Here is a 17,007-nt window from a genome sequence, read left to right as displayed (position 1 = left end):
ATTCTTGACACCTACGTAGTTGCGACGCATGCCATTACCTTGCATTCCATTCCAGTGCATACTAATACTAGGCACATTGCAACAGTAGAGTGGGTGTTGCATAGCGCAGGCATAAAGATCACTGTTCCCACTTCAGTGAGTGCAACCCAAAACTAACCTTTGCACCACAAACCCAACCGTGAACCCTGGAATTCCTTGTTTAAGCACCCAAAACACACACACAAATCACATTTGAGACAGATGCACACCCCATTTTCCATAATTTACCCCAAAATACACCCAAGTTTTCATATTTTACCCCATAATACACCCCATTTTTTATATTTTATCCCATAATACACCCCATGTTTACATCCGAAACCCATACCCACCCGAAAACTTCAGATTACCCCATTACTGTCCTCACAATGGGTTGTAATCAAATGCGATGTAAAGGCACCTGCGTTGTCGGAGTTGCGTTGTTGACGATGTACTGCCTGCGTTGTAATGGTCATCTCCCGAGCCAAAGGCAACCATAGGCTACGCCGTTTGCGTCCGACCGCCCCTGGACTGCGCTCAGCACCAAGGATCATTCCTCTTGGACTCTCTACCGATACGACGCCAGCAACCTCCTTGCCGTCAACCATGGACGCCGTCTCGCCTGCCAGGACCAACTTCTGCTCTGGACATCGCCGTCACTGACTGCTGCAGTGTCACCCGCAAGGAGCACCCCGACCATCAGAGAGAAGGCATTGCCATCACCTACAGAAGCACACTCTGACTGACCACGCACACTAATGACCCAAGGGTGACCATGGACTACGGCAACTCCAAGATCCGGACCAGGGCCATGAACATCCTCTGCGGCACCCTCATGTGCAGGCCCCTCAAGGCCATGGCCCCCATTCTCCAATTCCATTGTAGACCTCATTGCACACCAGGGTCTCCCATCCACAGATGACATCCAACTCGGTGACCTAATGTTCCACCTGGGCAATCCAAGTGACCAGAGCACCACCCCCTCCTGGGGAAGGTCACCGACATCAGACGCAAGCCACAAGCCACCTCAACAAGCCACATAGCAAGACACATGGTCGAGCACGTCACCTATGCCAGCGGGTACTTCCACTACAGTCATGACTCCGGACTTTCCTGGCACTACCATCATTGGATGAATCAAGTCTTCACCTTGCCCACCTGACGCCTGCGCCATCATCGCACCCCCTTGCAGCTGGATCAAGGCCACCGCAGAACATCTCGTCAACTCCCTCCGCACCGACACTCCACCAATGCTTCCAAACGATGACACCGCAGTGCGCAACCACCACCAATGGATTTCCAACAATGCTGACATTGGGCACCCCTCATGAACAGCACTGAATCAGGGTGAGGCAGTGCTATAGGGATAGGCTGTCCCCATGCATTGCTAGAATTGCATCATGGTTGTGACACGACTGCAGCAATGCATGACTTTAGTGCAGACAGGAGCGCTGTCCAGTGAGTACAGCGCATCCATGCTGTTGCAAGGGGGGTGGAGGGGCGTAATGAGAAGTGTTGCAACGCTTTCTTGTCACACCGCAGCAACAATTTTCATGACTGGGGCCCAGGAATGCACGCCATCACCAAAATGGACGCCGGGTAGGAGCTCAGCCTTGGAGCTCCCGGGTTGGGGATCACCAAATTGGTAAATATCCCCCCCAAACCCAGCAAGCCACCATCGCATCGACACCATTATGTCACAAACTCCTCCTGGTCTACGATTTTCTGCGTTGGAGTCACTTACCTGCACCTGGAAGGCAAGAACTCTTAATCGCCCGTATATGCCTCGGTGCCCGCCACCCTCCAAGAAGTTGCCACTCTCCGACTGGACCCGTGGATGCGGCCCTCACTCCCTGCCTCAGTCTCCGACTTCTGGGCCTCCCATTTCCAGCACTGGCATCTCCATAGACCGCAAGATCATGGCCTCCCAGCCGGGTGAGTCTAGTCGAGGACCCGGGCCCAGAGCTCGGATGCCTTTGATGGTCCGCGTCGGTGTGGGCAGCCCTTGAACCCCGCAGCCTATAGTTGGTCACAACACGGAGCCTCTCTCATCGGCGCCGGCTGCCAGGGTGCAGCCTGCGGTGATGGTTGCTTTTGTCCTCGGCTCCCTTCTTGCTCTGATGGGTTCTAGTATCCTCGGCTCCCTTCTTGCTCTGATGGTTTCTATTGTCCTCGGCTCCCTTCTTGCTCTGATACCGGACGCCTGCTGCCGGGGATCAGTCCCAGCCACCTTCCTCTCTGAAGCCCCCATCCTTGCCTCGTCTGCCGGCCTGCTTTGGCCTGATCCCCACAGCTCCCTGACCCCTGCACCGGACGCCTGCTGCCTGACGCTTGTTGCCGGAGATCGGTCCTGGCCTGAAGTCCCCGCTGGGAAGCCATCTCCTCTCGGAGGCTCGAAACCTGATCTCTTTGACTGGTCTGTTTTCGGCCGCCATCTCGTAAGATGCAGCGGAGGCCAGTTTGATTACATCGAGGGCAGGCGGGTCACCTGCAGCCTTGGGCGAGGTCGTCCCTTCCCCCACCCGTGATTTTGGAATTTCCCGCGGCCATTTCCCCTCTATGGCACCTCTACAGACGGAATCACTTCACCCTTCTCCATTGACCCCCCTCAATGAGATTATCCCGGTGCTACGAGGAGTCTGGGCCGTGGGGGGCGCCGACTCTCCGGCTCTGCTGGATTCTGCTGATGGTGATTTGTGGCTGCCTCATGAGCCTGGCCTGTTTGGGAGTTTGTTTGGTCCGTTGTTGCACAGGCATGGGCGCCCTTTTTGTTTTTGACCTATTTGTGTTGTTGTATTAACTGACTTGCTGTCCCCCTCTATCCCTCTTGGATCTGAAGATGGCGCCCCCTTCCCTGGGCCCGATGCTCGGCATGGCATGGATTTAGAAAGGGGCCTGCCCCTCTACAAAACTATGGCGGCCATCTTGAAATGGGCACTCACTACCTATACTCCCACACCCACTTATGGTGGCCATCTTTGGGTAGGTCACTCAATCCCCATATATGACCACTCCGGGCCCGGCTATATATGCCCCAATACCACATATTATGCAGTGGTTTTCCCATCCCATTTGTTGGATCTCGAACTTCCTGCTGTGCCTGCATCCCAAGAGGTAATTCCACTCTAGAGACTGCCTCTTTTCATCATGATCCAACCCTTTCCCTTGACAGCTGAGACCTAGCCATTTTGACTGATACCCGGTGGAGCTACCTCGCGAGCTAAAGGGGAGATGGGCTTTGGATTCCCTCCTTGACCATCACCGACCCAGCCGGTCTTTGGGCAAACCCTCCTGTGTCTCTCCTGACCTTATCTCCCTCCCCCCCCACCCCTCTCCGCTCTACTCCTCTCCTCTTTCCAGCTACAAACCTTTGCCCTCACCTGTCCTTGCCCTTAGCCCTCATCCTGTTTATCTATGAACTTTTCCTCGTCAATTAAGACTAAGCTATTTTACTGATTCCTGATGGAGCTACCTTGTTTAGCTAAAGGGGAGACGGGCCGTGGATTCCCTCCTTGGGCGTCACCTACCCAGTTGGTCTTTAGTCAGACTTCCTTTCGTCTTTCCTGTTGCCTCTGCCCTCATCCTCCCTCTTCACACTTCCCCTTTCCCCCCTCCACTATTTATATCTCTCCTTCTCTCCATGTATTGCGTAATTTTTGTCATAATGTGTAATTATCTTTTTCTGTTACATTGTGGAACCTAATGTAAAGCGCTCGGATACCTTCAGGTCTAGCCAGCGCTATATAAAACTCTTTAAATAAATTAAAAAAAAAAAAATAATCTTATTGATGGTGCGCATTCCTGCACTGTATTTTTGTCACAGGGCAGCGCTGCAACATTGCTTGCAGCGCTGTCCAGCACCAAAAACATGCATAGATGTGGGCCCAAGACTTATCCCCCTTCTTAAGGCCAGCTATTTTCTGGTCTTATGCTCCTGTAGCTAACGGGCCTTAGCTCAACGTTTTTTGTCGCTTCGCAGGTGCGAGCCATCCTTCCTACCTTGCATGTCATTAGCGAAAATTATCGCTGGCATGCAAGGCGATAGAAAAACCGGATGCTATCGCCGGAAAGCTGCCGCTAATGCTTGTTAGCGACAGCTTGCTAGTAGGGCTAAAAATATATCGTCACTTTAGCGGCAAAAAAGTGCCGCTAAAGCAGCGATAAGCCCTTGCTAGTATGCCCCCAATGTCTTATGAGTAACAGTAGAATGTCTTACCAGGGAATGGTATTGGAGAGGGTGTGACTAGCCCCCAGATGACTAGGATATTGTTGTGGATCCCTTACTAGTGTACAGGGGCTTGCTGTAGCAATCCCAATATGCTTTATTTTTGGTAGTGTGGTCTAGCACCCTTAGGCCTATCAGAGGGGAGTGTTTGGCATCTGTTGCACACACAGAGTCAATTCATGAGACACACACTCAATAAGGAAATCCAACACCAATTTAGAAAAATACCTTTTTCATTCATTCTTTCATTCATTCATCTTTATTTCGGTCGCTCGGACCATAAAAGAGTACACGAAAATACAATAAAATCATAACAATAAATAGGATCATATTTCAGTTAAAATTTGAACATTACAAAATTTAAAATAAAGCATCACATTAGTTAATCTCCTGGAGCAGTTTGAGGTGACGCATACGAGTAAACCACATAGACGTTAAAAATTTGGATACAGCAAAGGCGATTGGGGCCGAAAGATCTGTCTTCAATATTCTAAAAGCAGGGAAGTACTGTCTAAAGCCCAAATTTTTAAGAAGAGGGCGAAGCCAGTAGATCCTTGCTCTTCGGTACACTGGACAAAAAAATATGGCATGCAAATCCGTCTCTTGTGTATGCTTGCAAAAAGGGCATAGGGCTTTATGGTCCGAGTGTACCCAAAGTGCCGTGTGCGCCCTAAGAGGGAGGGTACCTTTTTATATTTAGTTAGACACCAAAATCTACGCGATTACGTAAATACTTTTCAAGATAGCAATTTTCAGCTACTTAGAAAATACAGCTGTCAGAATTGAGGCATGAGCCTTGAACGCAGTAATGTTACCCTATGGGAGAAACATTCACTGCACAGGGTCACTTTCAAACAACTCACAGCGTAGTTCTTTTGGACTGAAGATAAGTAGGGGCCAAGGTCCTTAGAACAACCAGCAGTTTTGGGTTACCTGCCCTGGTGTGTCCAGTGCAGAGGTGCTGGTTGCAAGGGTGACCTAGAACACTACCGCTGAAATTCAAGGTGAATCCCTTAAATTCTGAAATGTTGCTACACCAGTCATTCAAAGAATTCTCTTAAATTTATGACCGGTCTGAAACCTTTGGTTTTTTTTCTCCACCAAAAAGAGGTTATTGAAAAAGCCTCTTGGAGTACTAACCTGTAAATTGCTCCCTTTTACGAGAGTTTGCTGACTTCCTTGTCTATAAAACTCCTCTTCCGAGTTGAAAAACTCAGGGGAACTGGCCAGGTGGACTGCACTGGAGAGCTATAAAGCCCTATGGGAAAACCTTGAAGTGTTTGCTGTGCTTCATGTATCGGACGAAATCTCACTTCATTTGTCTGTAATTCATCTTAGCCTTCCCTGTAATTCTTGAGGGAAGAATGGACAATCCTTACCAGAGTATCCTCCTGGGGAATTTGCTCCACCTCTGCTGCCTCTGTTTCCTTTGCCTCTGCCAAATCATATGGAGGGAAGTTCCCGACTGGGTACTATTGTTCCATCCATTATTTCTTTTGCCCTGTCCTCTAAAGGAGCCTTGCTGATATGGGTGGCCGGGGGAGTGGCCCACTGCCTCTACTGGCCCCAAAGAAAGCCTTTCTTGGAAAGATCTTTTCGATCGAAGTTTGTGCCTTGTCCAATACAGAGGAAACAAAGGTACCCAACTATTTCATGAATGGATCTCCAAAGAGGATTCCCTGGCCTATGGCCCCTGCTTCCGACTTTGCCAGGCCCCCCAGCTTAGGATCTATTTTAATTATTATAGATCTGCTGATAATGCATAGTTGGCATCACCAAGAAAGCATAGTGCCATTTGTGCCCAATCTGAGACTATTTCTGTTGACATAGGGTTACCAGAGGCCTTGACCCCCTCAGACAATTCTATGGTCTTGGTAAGAGAGCCAACAACGTCAAAGAGTTTACCCTGACTGGCCCTCAATGAGCACTTAATCCCTTTTTGGCAATCCTTCATGAATTTTCCAAAGAAAGTGCACATTTATGGGTTGATTTCCAGGGTCACCGTCACTTTCCTTGTGAGGGATGATCAACGGTACTCTCTCCACAGATGGGTCATCACATTTCTCTCCAGTGGATGTCTTTTTTTGTGACATTCTACCACATTGGGGTCAGAAATCCACTCTGGACCTGGGGTAGTATAGAAATTCGGGCTCAAACATATCTGTTTACCCAGTCTCATCCTCAGGTTTACATGTATTCAGTCTGGGTCTCTGTTAGAAATGGGATTTCTGGTTGGCTAGGGTATGCACCTAAGCCAGGCAGAATCTATCACTCTAGTCAGGGTAAGCGAGCTGCAAACACAAGATAACCCCTGCTCACCCCCATGGTATGCAATCTGTAAAGCGTTTGCGCAACACACACACACACCAATGACGCAATAAATACACCTTGAAAGAGACACCACAAAATATTATATAAAATATAACAGACCAGAATCACATAAACCAATACTTACTTTTGCCAACTAGGCAATTGTCACAACATCATAGTTAGTGCAATAAAGTAAGTAATTATAAGTTGTAAATGTCACAAAAACCCCATCACTGTACATAATATGCAGATCCTGAAATGATACTCGTTATCCTGTCACTGCAAGGCATAAAACAACATTAATCATAACATCAGGGCATAAAATGCAGGTTATAGAACGGAAGGAAAAACACAGAAATCACTAAACATCGTGGTACATAAATCACCAAACCTAAGTATAAGGCACCAATACACTTGCGCTCCTATTAGGCAAAAGCAGAAACCTCCATCGAGGCTACCCTGGCAGTAGCAAGGAAATACAAACTAATACCCCCTAAGATCATAAATCACCGAATTTTCATTAGGGGTATCAAAAATCACTCTATATCGTCATTGGTGTATCAGTAACAAGAAGTCCACTCAGGCCTCGATACCTCTGCACTCCTATTACAGGGAATACAGTATTTTTCGGTCTCTCTGCATGAATGAAGTGGGGGCCTCTGCAGAGGACTCATTCCGTTCTTTAAATCAGCTTCCATGTCCTCAGGTATGTGCAGCCAGAAAGGAGGGGGGCACCCACATCGTAAATGATAGCGTGAAAACTTCCATGGGTCTCCTGCAGTTAGAGGCAAACTGTAACATGCAGCTGCCCATGAATGAGCAGTGCACATGGGCGTCTGCAGAAAGGGCGAGGAGGGGCTTCCCCCCCCCGGCCAGATCATCCGGCGCGCCGTACTGGTGCCATGGTGGTGTTTTAAAATGTAATTGTGTGGCATTTTCCATTTTTATTTCCAGTGTAAGAATGGATAGATCTTTTAATTTTGTGAGCAGGCCTCTTCATTATATATTTGAGGCCCGCAGCACCGAATCCCTATCATGACTGAGTGCTGCGCCACCTATCTTATGCTGTTAAGAACCGCGCATAAGGACACCGCCCCCACAGTGGTGTTTGCAGGGCCGTCAATATTAGGAGCGGGAAAACTGCTGCCTATTGGCAAGATCAAGAGAGAAGGTCCGGGCTTGCCTGCTCCCACAGCTTGAAGTAAGTCATAACCTCTCCTTTTTAGGTCGAGCCTAGAGCAGCACATGCGCTGCTTGCTCGACTTATAGTAAGGGAGTTTTCAAAGTGCTACTCACAAGCTTTTCCTGGCCTAAAGCTTGCGTGCGCGTGAACGCACGGAGCCGCCATCTGCCTTTCTTATCTCATTAAGCCTTGTTTTACAGTTACGAGCCGTCATGGCTCATTAAGTGATTTCACGCGCAGCGCGCGTGCACACAACTCCCTCCGCCTCTCTCCCACTGCAGCCCCCATCTATGCATTCTGCGCGTGCTTGTTTTAACTTGCAGTGCAAGCACGCGCTTGTTTGCATACGTATATGGGAAACCATTAAATAAAACCGGTCTCCTATGTTGTAAGAGAGAAAGGGAAACCGCTCTGCGGATAATTGGGGTTTGTAAATGACTTAAATATGTCAGGTGTTTTGCGTGGCCACTCCTACAACACCAGCCCTCTTTTGTGCACCTACAAATCAAAACGTTGCTGCTCTTTTGCATTTAATCACTAAAAAAATGCACGATATGTTTTAGCAGCAGAAAATGTATTTCAAGACGACTTGTCATGTAACGAGTACATTGGTGATTAAATCGACAAGTGTGAGAGGCGCTCTTACTAAGCAGTACTTGGACTGTTGAAGTGACAATAGTGCAAATAGGAATAAAAACACCAGAGCCTGGCATAGGAAGAACTGGGCATTTTCTTATTTGTCCGCTTACAACTTCGACATGGCCATGCTTTTTATTTCAACACTTAATTCTGTAATGGTGGGAGGTTTGTGTCTGTTTTAGTGTTTCCGAACTAGCAAAATTGTTGATGTGTTTAACTTATAGTTGAAGTCCCTCAAAACGTTTTTCCTGATATTTCACAGTAGAACGGTATAAGCAGTGTTCGCCCTTTACACAATGCTGCCACCGTGTGGAACTTTTAATTTGACATTTAAACATCGACTCAAGCCAGTCTTGAACTGCCTTTCAATTGTGTTACAAAAGTCTGCTTTCTAACTAGTTCATTCTTGCAATGACAACTGCTACCATTATAAATTAAGTGAAAGAAAAATGTTGTAGGAACAAAAATACACCATTAGAAACCAATAACCAAATTCCAAGATTCAGCAAAGTCAACTGAAATTTAACTAAACGAGTTCATTAGATACCCAAACAAACAAGCATTGGCATAGCCAATAGGTCTCGCCTTTGGGACCTTGTAAGTGTTTACCCATGCAACAGTTGATGTTGTTGCACCAAGGATATTGTGATGCATAACTAAATACTTATAAGGTCCCAAAGGCGAGACCTATTGGCTATGCCAATGCTTGTTTTCTGTCTCTGTCTAGCTCCTCACTGAAAACCGTGACTCCAAGAACTGCCTCTTACCCTCTCTTTCCTCTCCTTTGCTTAATTCGTTCCCCTGTGAAATCGATCTAAAAAGAAAGTAATACTTTTGTTGGAAATGTCTTTTTCTGACATTTTCTAATCCAAAGTACAGCCTCGGAATGGAGAGATTTTTTTTTTCTTCAAGATACAAAAAATAAATAAATTGGTTTTATTCACACCCAAACACCTTAGCGCCAACAGACTTTCCCAGTGAAGGCAGCACTACTTTAATTTGTTCTCGTCTTTAATAGCATTTTTTTCCTCAGATGAGGAAGTTCACCATTCCTGGAGGTACTACGATATCTGGTTGATGCGTGGTGTAGAAAATGTTTCATGTGATCCTTATCAGTGGTTTTCCTTTTAGTAGTTTATCAAATGTGTAGTGTACTGCAGCTTTATGTTCATGAATGTGGTCTTTGCAAACCATACTCCTTATGTTTTGTAAGGATTTAAGCAACAGACATTGAAACGGGTCCCTTCCGGGCCCTGTAGTCATGTCCTTAGCTTTACAGGCAAAAACACTCATTGATTTCTGAATAACGAGTGCACAAGCATTAAGGTAAGCATGTTGTTCCATCTTACATTTCACATACCTTACAGTGTCTTGCATTCCCTGTGAGTGTTTGCTTTTCCAGGAGGTTGTTACTGTTTTTTCAGACAGAATATTACTCTTGTCGAGTGCATAATTTGAATTGAATTGATTCCAGGAGTTTATAGCGGGACACAATTGGATTGCATCTAAATGCAGTGCGAGTTTCTTTTAGTGGAAGAGTATGGTGTTCAGTGGGGGTGTAGATGTGGCACTATGGCCAGAGCTGCCGAATTTGGAACTAGGGAACCAGGTTCAGCCTTCTTTCCTAAGGGAGCACATTCCCATGCTAGACCTTAGAAGTCCTGGTGTCTTAGCACCAGCAGGTGGACCCTAGCGGTGTCAAGTGTGGGTTAACCTTGAAGGCCTGTCCACTATAATCCATACCGAAGTTCACCTTCAGTCTTGTGGGCAGGCCTATGAAGCAGCACACCCTAGTGCAATAGTGACTGTCACAGAGGTCACAGGACCCTGAGGCTAGCACGCCTCACCCACTGGTACCTCCGTTGGCCTTGTTTCTACAGAAGTAGTGCATCTCACTTTTAACAAGCGCTGTCTGCTTTGCGGCCATAGAATTATGCAGCTATGGAGGACAAAATTAATGTTGCAGTGTTAACTAACTTATGCAGCAAAAAAAGGGCTGAAGTGTAATGCGGTACATTTTCTGATGCTTTATTAGTTTGACATTCTTACACATAGTAACAGACTTTGCAAAGATTTAGCCTCAGTACCAGTGTAACATACAAATGCAGTTGTGAGAAAGGTGATCAGTCAACCTTTGCAAAGGGTCTCCACTTCGCAGCAACACACGTCACATGTTTTAGTAATTTTTGATGCATTTGAGCTACAAACAATTTTTGTTAGATTTGTCAGATTATGCAACAGATGATGTATTATGGGGCAAGTATGGCAGAGCCATAATTATGTGGAAACATTTGCAAACTACAATCATTTGCCATTCATGTTTCAACTGTTCTTGCGAAAAAAGGAGATGTGCTGATGACAAATGGCTTGTGATTCCACTTTTAAGCATATTTGGGACATTCTGAATGTATTGTAATGTCAATAACTCATTTTGAACTTTAAACATGTGTATCCATTGGTTGAGTCAAATAACATAATAAGCTGTAACTGGTCAGTGAAATGCCAACCAAATACTAATAATTGGGATGTTTTGCTTTTTCTAGCCACAGTTCTGACTACTCCCACTGACCCAATCCTCTGCTTATTTAGCCCTCTGATTCTGCGTCCACAGTTCCCCTACTTTTTCCCCCCCCACTTTGACCACGGAGAACACACTTCGGTCCGACAGAGTGTAGAGCCTGATCGTATTGTGTTTCTGTTGTTTCTGCAGCTAGTGCCAGAAAGACTCAGGGAGGTGCAGTGCTCCGCAGATAGCCAGATGTAGGTACCTCATCTGTAGTAGATACTGGGTAATCGTCTAGACACTGCTGCAGTGACATACATGTCCCGAATGCCTTACTTCCCAGTGCAGTGTGGGATGCATTGTCCTTCCGCCAAGAGAACTTCAAGGGTTATTATTTTTTATTATATGTGTGGTTATTTAGCAGCTAGTGGTTCTCTATACAGGGACACAGCTGCACAAAGTGGCAGGGTGCACTTTCGTGTGTCATACACTTTTAATGTGGATCGCATCTAGGAGCTAGGTCATCATTGCTTGCAGAGGGTGTTGGACTGAGAAAACTGGAGGTTGTCTGCTGCCGGGGTACAGAATCCTGCAGGCTGCTTTCTGTGCTTTGTGAAACTAAGTGAAGCTGTGGTTCAAATGGAACCTTTTATGGGATTTTATGGGGGTAAGCGTTGAGCTGTGGCTGTGATTTAGGTTCATGCAACCACATTTTGTGCGCGCGCGCGCGCAATGCAGTCTAGCATTTTCTGTCTCTAATATATATAACAGAGTGTTAATGGTCATACCACAAAGACGTTAGTGTCATTTACATATAGCATTCAAACTCCAGTGGGGTCACGAGTCGTGTGTTTCCTCCCACCTCCCTCAAGCTTCCATTTTTTAACTTGGTCCATTAGAATCCACTTTAGTGCGCCTTGTGCTACAGTCTTTTCAGTGGCACACAGCTAGCAATATCTACAAAGAAGTCAGACTTGTAAGAAGATGGGAAATATATGTACAATTCAGAAAAAAGGGGGGGGGGGAGAGGGAGAGAGGGGGGGGAAGAGAGAGAGAGGGGGGGAAGAGAGAGGGGGGGTGAAGAGAGAGAGAGGGGGGGAAGAGAGAGAGAGAGGGGGAGAGAGTGAGAGAGAGAGAGAATTAATAAATATATGAGGTCCGGCATAAAAAACCATACATGTCCAAGCTTGTATGGACATACTTTTCTGTGCATCGCAAATGTCAGATTTCTGTAAAAACACCAGAATCTTTGTGTGTGCATCTCTTAAAATCTGCTGCCATTGTCTATATAATGTGTGTGTACCTATATCTACACACACTTTCGTTTTTCAACTTTGTTTCTGCATACAGGGCTGTATGTATTTAATACATAGTGCATTTTAGGTGAGCTATTTAACGTTCACAAATCTCATCTTACCTATATAATTATGCAAGGCAACCTGGTTCCCCTTTCTGGAGAAATTCAATGGGAATTTTCAACTCCCTGTAGCTCATCTACAACTCAGTTTATTCAATACAGCCAGCCTGGTGATGAGCAGAGTATTCAATGATCCCCATTTCTTTTTAGAAATGGACATCCGAAATTGTTTTTCAAAACAAAAATTGGATGATGTAGAATCTGATATTATGGAAGCAAGAAAAGAATCTAGACATGATGAACAGGAGGAGGCAGAAGAGCCAAGCACAAGCAGTTCTGCAAGTCCACTTTCAGCTCCAACAGAATGTAGCCATGATGTTGATGCTCCTGTAAATGATACTGGAGTGTATTTTAATTTAGCAAAAAAACTAACAGACAATGTAAAATACAATCTTCTAATAAATATGTATACTCCACAAGAAATGTATGACTTCAAGAAAGATTCAGGTTGAAAATGCTGTTTCCGTCATGTGTGGATTAATCAATATTCACCATGGCTGAGCTACTCTCCACATCTGAAAGGTGCAACTTGCAAATTCTGCACAGTATTTCCACAGCCAGTTCATCGTGGGAAACAAGGAGCATTCATAACTATGCCTTTCACTAAATATAAAGACTTCCTTGACAGTGCACGCAAGCATGTCTTATCATCTTGGCATAAAAACGCACAAGTGGATGCAACTCACTTTTTGGCGATCAGAAAGAAACCGGAAACAAGTATTGTTTGCCAAATAGACAACGCTGTGAAAAGGCAAGTTGAAGAAAATCGGAAAAAGTTATTTCCAATTTTGTCTACTATCTTATTTTGTGTCACACGTGACATTGCTTTACGTGGGGAAAAAAGTACATCCGGAAATGTGCAAAGTATTTACCAATTTTGCATTGAAGCAGGAGATGTCACCATAAAGAACCATCTGGAAAATGCACCAGTTAATGCACATTATACATCTGTTTGAGTTGAACATGAACTGATTACATTATGTGAAGAAACATTAAGAGAAGATCTAGTATCCTTAGTCAATAGGTCAAATGGATTTTCAATCATTGCTAATGAAATTGTTGACATATCCGGAAAAGAACAGATGTCAACTGGAGTACGTTTTGTAGACATGACAAGTAGCACCATAGCTGTCATCAGAGAAGAATTCCTTGGATTTGCAACCTTAAAAGAAATGGATGCTATCTCAGTTGCAAATATGATTATGGATACATGTTCTAAATTTGGATTAAACTTAGAAAAACTCCATGGCAAAGGATATGATGGATGCTCTACAATGGCAGGAAAGGAAGGTGGCGTTCAAGCCATAATAAAGAGAAAATATCCTAAAGCTGCTTTTGCTCACTGTGCTGCACATAAACTTAATTTGGTTGTTAATGACCTGAATTCTGTTCCTGATATACGGAATTCTATTGGCACAGTGAAAGCCATCATCAAGTTTTTCCGTGAGAGTCCAAAAAGAAGATCTCTTATTCCTAATCTGCCATTGCTGAGTGAAACACGATGGACAGCAAAATACAAGAGCATTCGACTTTTTAGCTCACACTTTGAAGAGATTTTTAAGCAATTAAGCTTATTGGGCACTACAGCATCAGGGGAAACACGTCAGGATGCATATCAATTGCAATGTCCCTCCAGCACTGTGAGCTTTCTCTTTTGCTTGTCCATAATTTCAGATTATTCATCAAGATTGGAATCTGTAAACCAGGCTCTCCAAGCTGTTCAGCTTGATATCCTCAAGGTGTGTAATCACGTGCAAGACCTTCTGACTGTGTTCCGTGATCACAAACAAATAGCAGAAGAGCAATTTAAGGACATTTTTACAAAAGTTCAAACACTGGCAGAAAATCTGAACATCGAACTTTGTGTTCCCAGACAGTGTGGCCGGCAAGTATTTCGTTTTAATCTTGGTTCCTCTTCTGTGGAAGAATACTATCGCTAGTCTATCTATGTCCCATACATGGACTCTATCATCGCACCATTAGAAAGCCAGTTTGGCAATGAAAACAAGAAAGATTTGAGTTTGTTCTCACTCTAATCAAAACAAATGGCAAAAATGACACTTGAGCAATACAAATGCCAGATTGCAAACATCAGAGAAATTTACGACATTGAAAACCTGGAAGCCGAAGCAGTCACATGGTTCCAGATCGGGTCAACGAAGGATGAGTAGTTTGACAATGGATTTCTGGATTTGCTAAACCACAGAGATTTATTTCCATCAGTCCAGCAAGCAATTCTCATAGCCTTCACATTACCAGTGACCACTTGCACAGTGGAAAGGTCTTTCAGCACAATGAGAAGGGTGAAAACCTGGTTGAGGTCGAGAATGGCAGATGATCGCTTATCGGGTTTGTGCATAACGAGCATACATCGAGCTAAAATTGATGAAAACAAACAACAGCTGATTGACAAAGTCATTGATAAATTTGCACAAGACTACAGATGTTTACAGTTCCTTTTTCGAGATCAGTACACTAACCATTGCACAAAAACTGTATAAAACTACTACTCATTGAAAAATGTGACTGTTAAATTTCAGCAAGACTGTACATGTTTGCAGTTCCTGCAACACTTATCCAGGTTAAGTTTATGTTTTATTTTCCAATTTGGAAGAGAACAGCTGTTATTTTATTTATGGCAATATATTTTATTTTATTTATTTTAATATATTTAAGTTAATACATTTTAATTCTCATTCGTTTGTGCACGTTAACACCAAATGCAGACTAACTCTGCATGTTTCTTTTTTAATAATGCAGTTATAGTGCCTTCACTGCCTTGATCATGTGTGTATGAATATTGTGGTGTATTCAATAGTGGTGACATAAAAACAGATTAGAAATTGCTAATCAGACAATGGCAGCTTGATCCTTCCATTAAGCCCCTGCATCAGGTTTCTAAACCCTTAGCATGCCTGTGCTTTTTCACTTTTGGCCAAGAGCCGCTCCTGTCTGCAGCTGAGCTTTTCTCTTTTCTTTGCCAACTGCTAGAAGGTGTGAATGATATCTACCAAAGGCCACAAAAGAAAGAGATGGCTGTGGCACAATAACCCTATGGTGTATGAGATTATATGCGGCCTGCTTCCTGCCCCCCATGGCTCTTCCTGTGCCCCAGTGTTTCTTGTGCCCCACCTGGCACACATCATGTCGGAGGATGGTGATGACGTTAACATTTTGTCCCCCCACATTCCCCCGGAAAGATTTCTGCGGACGCCCATGGCAGTGCAGCTGCTAATACCACAGTACGGCCTCCATCCATGAACACAGAGCCGCCCAGCTTCACGGACCGCTCGGGTCCGATGGCAAGTAAATAAAGGTCGAGGCGCCCGGCCGTGCAGAGTGCAGCTCAGCTTCCAGGACCCTCCAGGTCTGGTTCCCTACCGGCTGTGAGGCAACAGTGACAGCTTTACAGGGGTAGCTCCTCTCTGCTTCTGTTTGGTGGCTGGGCTCCTCCTGGAGTAATCTGCATCACTTGGGGCCTGGGGCAGGAAGCGAGTCCATCGGGAGACGTGCCAGGCCCTGGGGAATTCCTTACACACTGGGATTCCTCGCCACAATGGGGCTCCGAAGTGGATGTCTCCTTGTGCCCCGGGGGGGACCTTAGTATGCACACTCAATCGGAGTGCTACAGATGAGGAAACTGGCATGGAAATCCCCCAGTTTCCACAGTGCTGAGCCCATGCTGAGCTTTGACAGACATAGGGAAAGGTACAAGACCTAGGAGATCACTGGGGGCACAATCAGCAGGCCAGCACAAGGATCTCTGTAGCAAAGTGGCAGTCTCCAAAATAGGCCAGCCAACAAAGCAACTGGTCCAAATTGGTGGTCCCTCCTGGCAGCTCAGCAATCCCTTGATGCAGGATGTAGAGCCAGCAGCGTCTGGTTACACGTCCCACGCAGTGTCTAAAATCATGGGGTCAGAGCCCCTGTACATATATTGACTCATAATGCCTTTGATGTGGAGGTAACTTCAATAACAAACTTTAGAAGTGGACAACACCCCATTCAATCCCCAGTCCGGGCACCAGATGCACTACAGGGGGGCGGAGCCAGCATTGTGAAAGGCAGGCACAGACCTATTCAGGTGCAGGTGACAACTCCTCCCACCACTCTAGCTCAGGAAGACTCATCAGGATATGCGGGGAACTCCTCCGCTCCCTTTGTGACTGTCTAGAGTGCATGCACAAAACAGGCCTCTGTCAGTCTAAACCAGACGTTGAATGGAGTCAGGCTGCAGAGCACAAATTGTCATAAGCACACACAAATGCCCACTTCTAAAAGTGTAATTTCTGAAATAGTAATAAAAAATCCGCTTTTATTTTTAGCAGGATTTATCATCACTATTCAAAGAATACCAAACATGGCAACGCTACTCCTTCCAGATCAGAAATTACCACTGAAACCCATATCAGGAATTCCCAAGGCAAACCTATGAGAAGAGCGGCCTCACAGCAGTGAGAAACCAAATAGGCTGTTTGTCACTACCAGGACATGCCACACAACAAAGGCACATGTCCTACCTTTTACCTATGCAAAAGAAACAATTGATGCATGGAATGCTGGACAATGCAAACATTCACTCCCAGTCACAAGGATCGGGGTTAAATCCATCATTATTTTGCTCAACACACCACCCCAGTTTGGGCCCAGCCATATGCAAATCAGTTTTGACCCTGTTCATTGTGGGAACAGTCCAGCCCGAACTGCCAAGC

The 17,007-nt window shown here is 45.3% G+C and overlaps 1 protein-coding gene across 1 annotated transcript; it reads left to right on the top strand.

Annotated features, from left to right (window-relative positions):
- Nucleotides 1–13,404: 13,404 nt before the first annotated feature.
- Nucleotides 13,405–14,235, top strand: LOC146858162 (zinc finger MYM-type protein 1-like). Its single transcript, XM_085647104.1, has one exon. It carries the CDS (start codon nucleotides 13,405–13,407, stop codon nucleotides 14,233–14,235), a length of 831 nt encoding a protein of 276 aa, XP_085503230.1.
- The last annotated feature ends 2,772 nt before the right edge of the window (nucleotides 14,236–17,007 follow it).

Source organism: Triturus cristatus, chromosome 3_2 (genome assembly GCF_964204655.1).
Source record: "Triturus cristatus chromosome 3_2, aTriCri1.1, whole genome shotgun sequence".
In the NCBI taxonomy this organism is placed as follows: Eukaryota; Metazoa; Chordata; class Amphibia; order Caudata; family Salamandridae; genus Triturus; species Triturus cristatus.
This window is presented reverse-complemented; position numbering and strand designations above follow the sequence as displayed.

Coding starts and splice junctions, on each gene's coding strand:
- LOC146858162 (XM_085647104.1), top strand. CDS start 13,405: ATGACAAGTAGCACCATAGCTGTCATCAGAGAAGAATTCCTTGGATTT.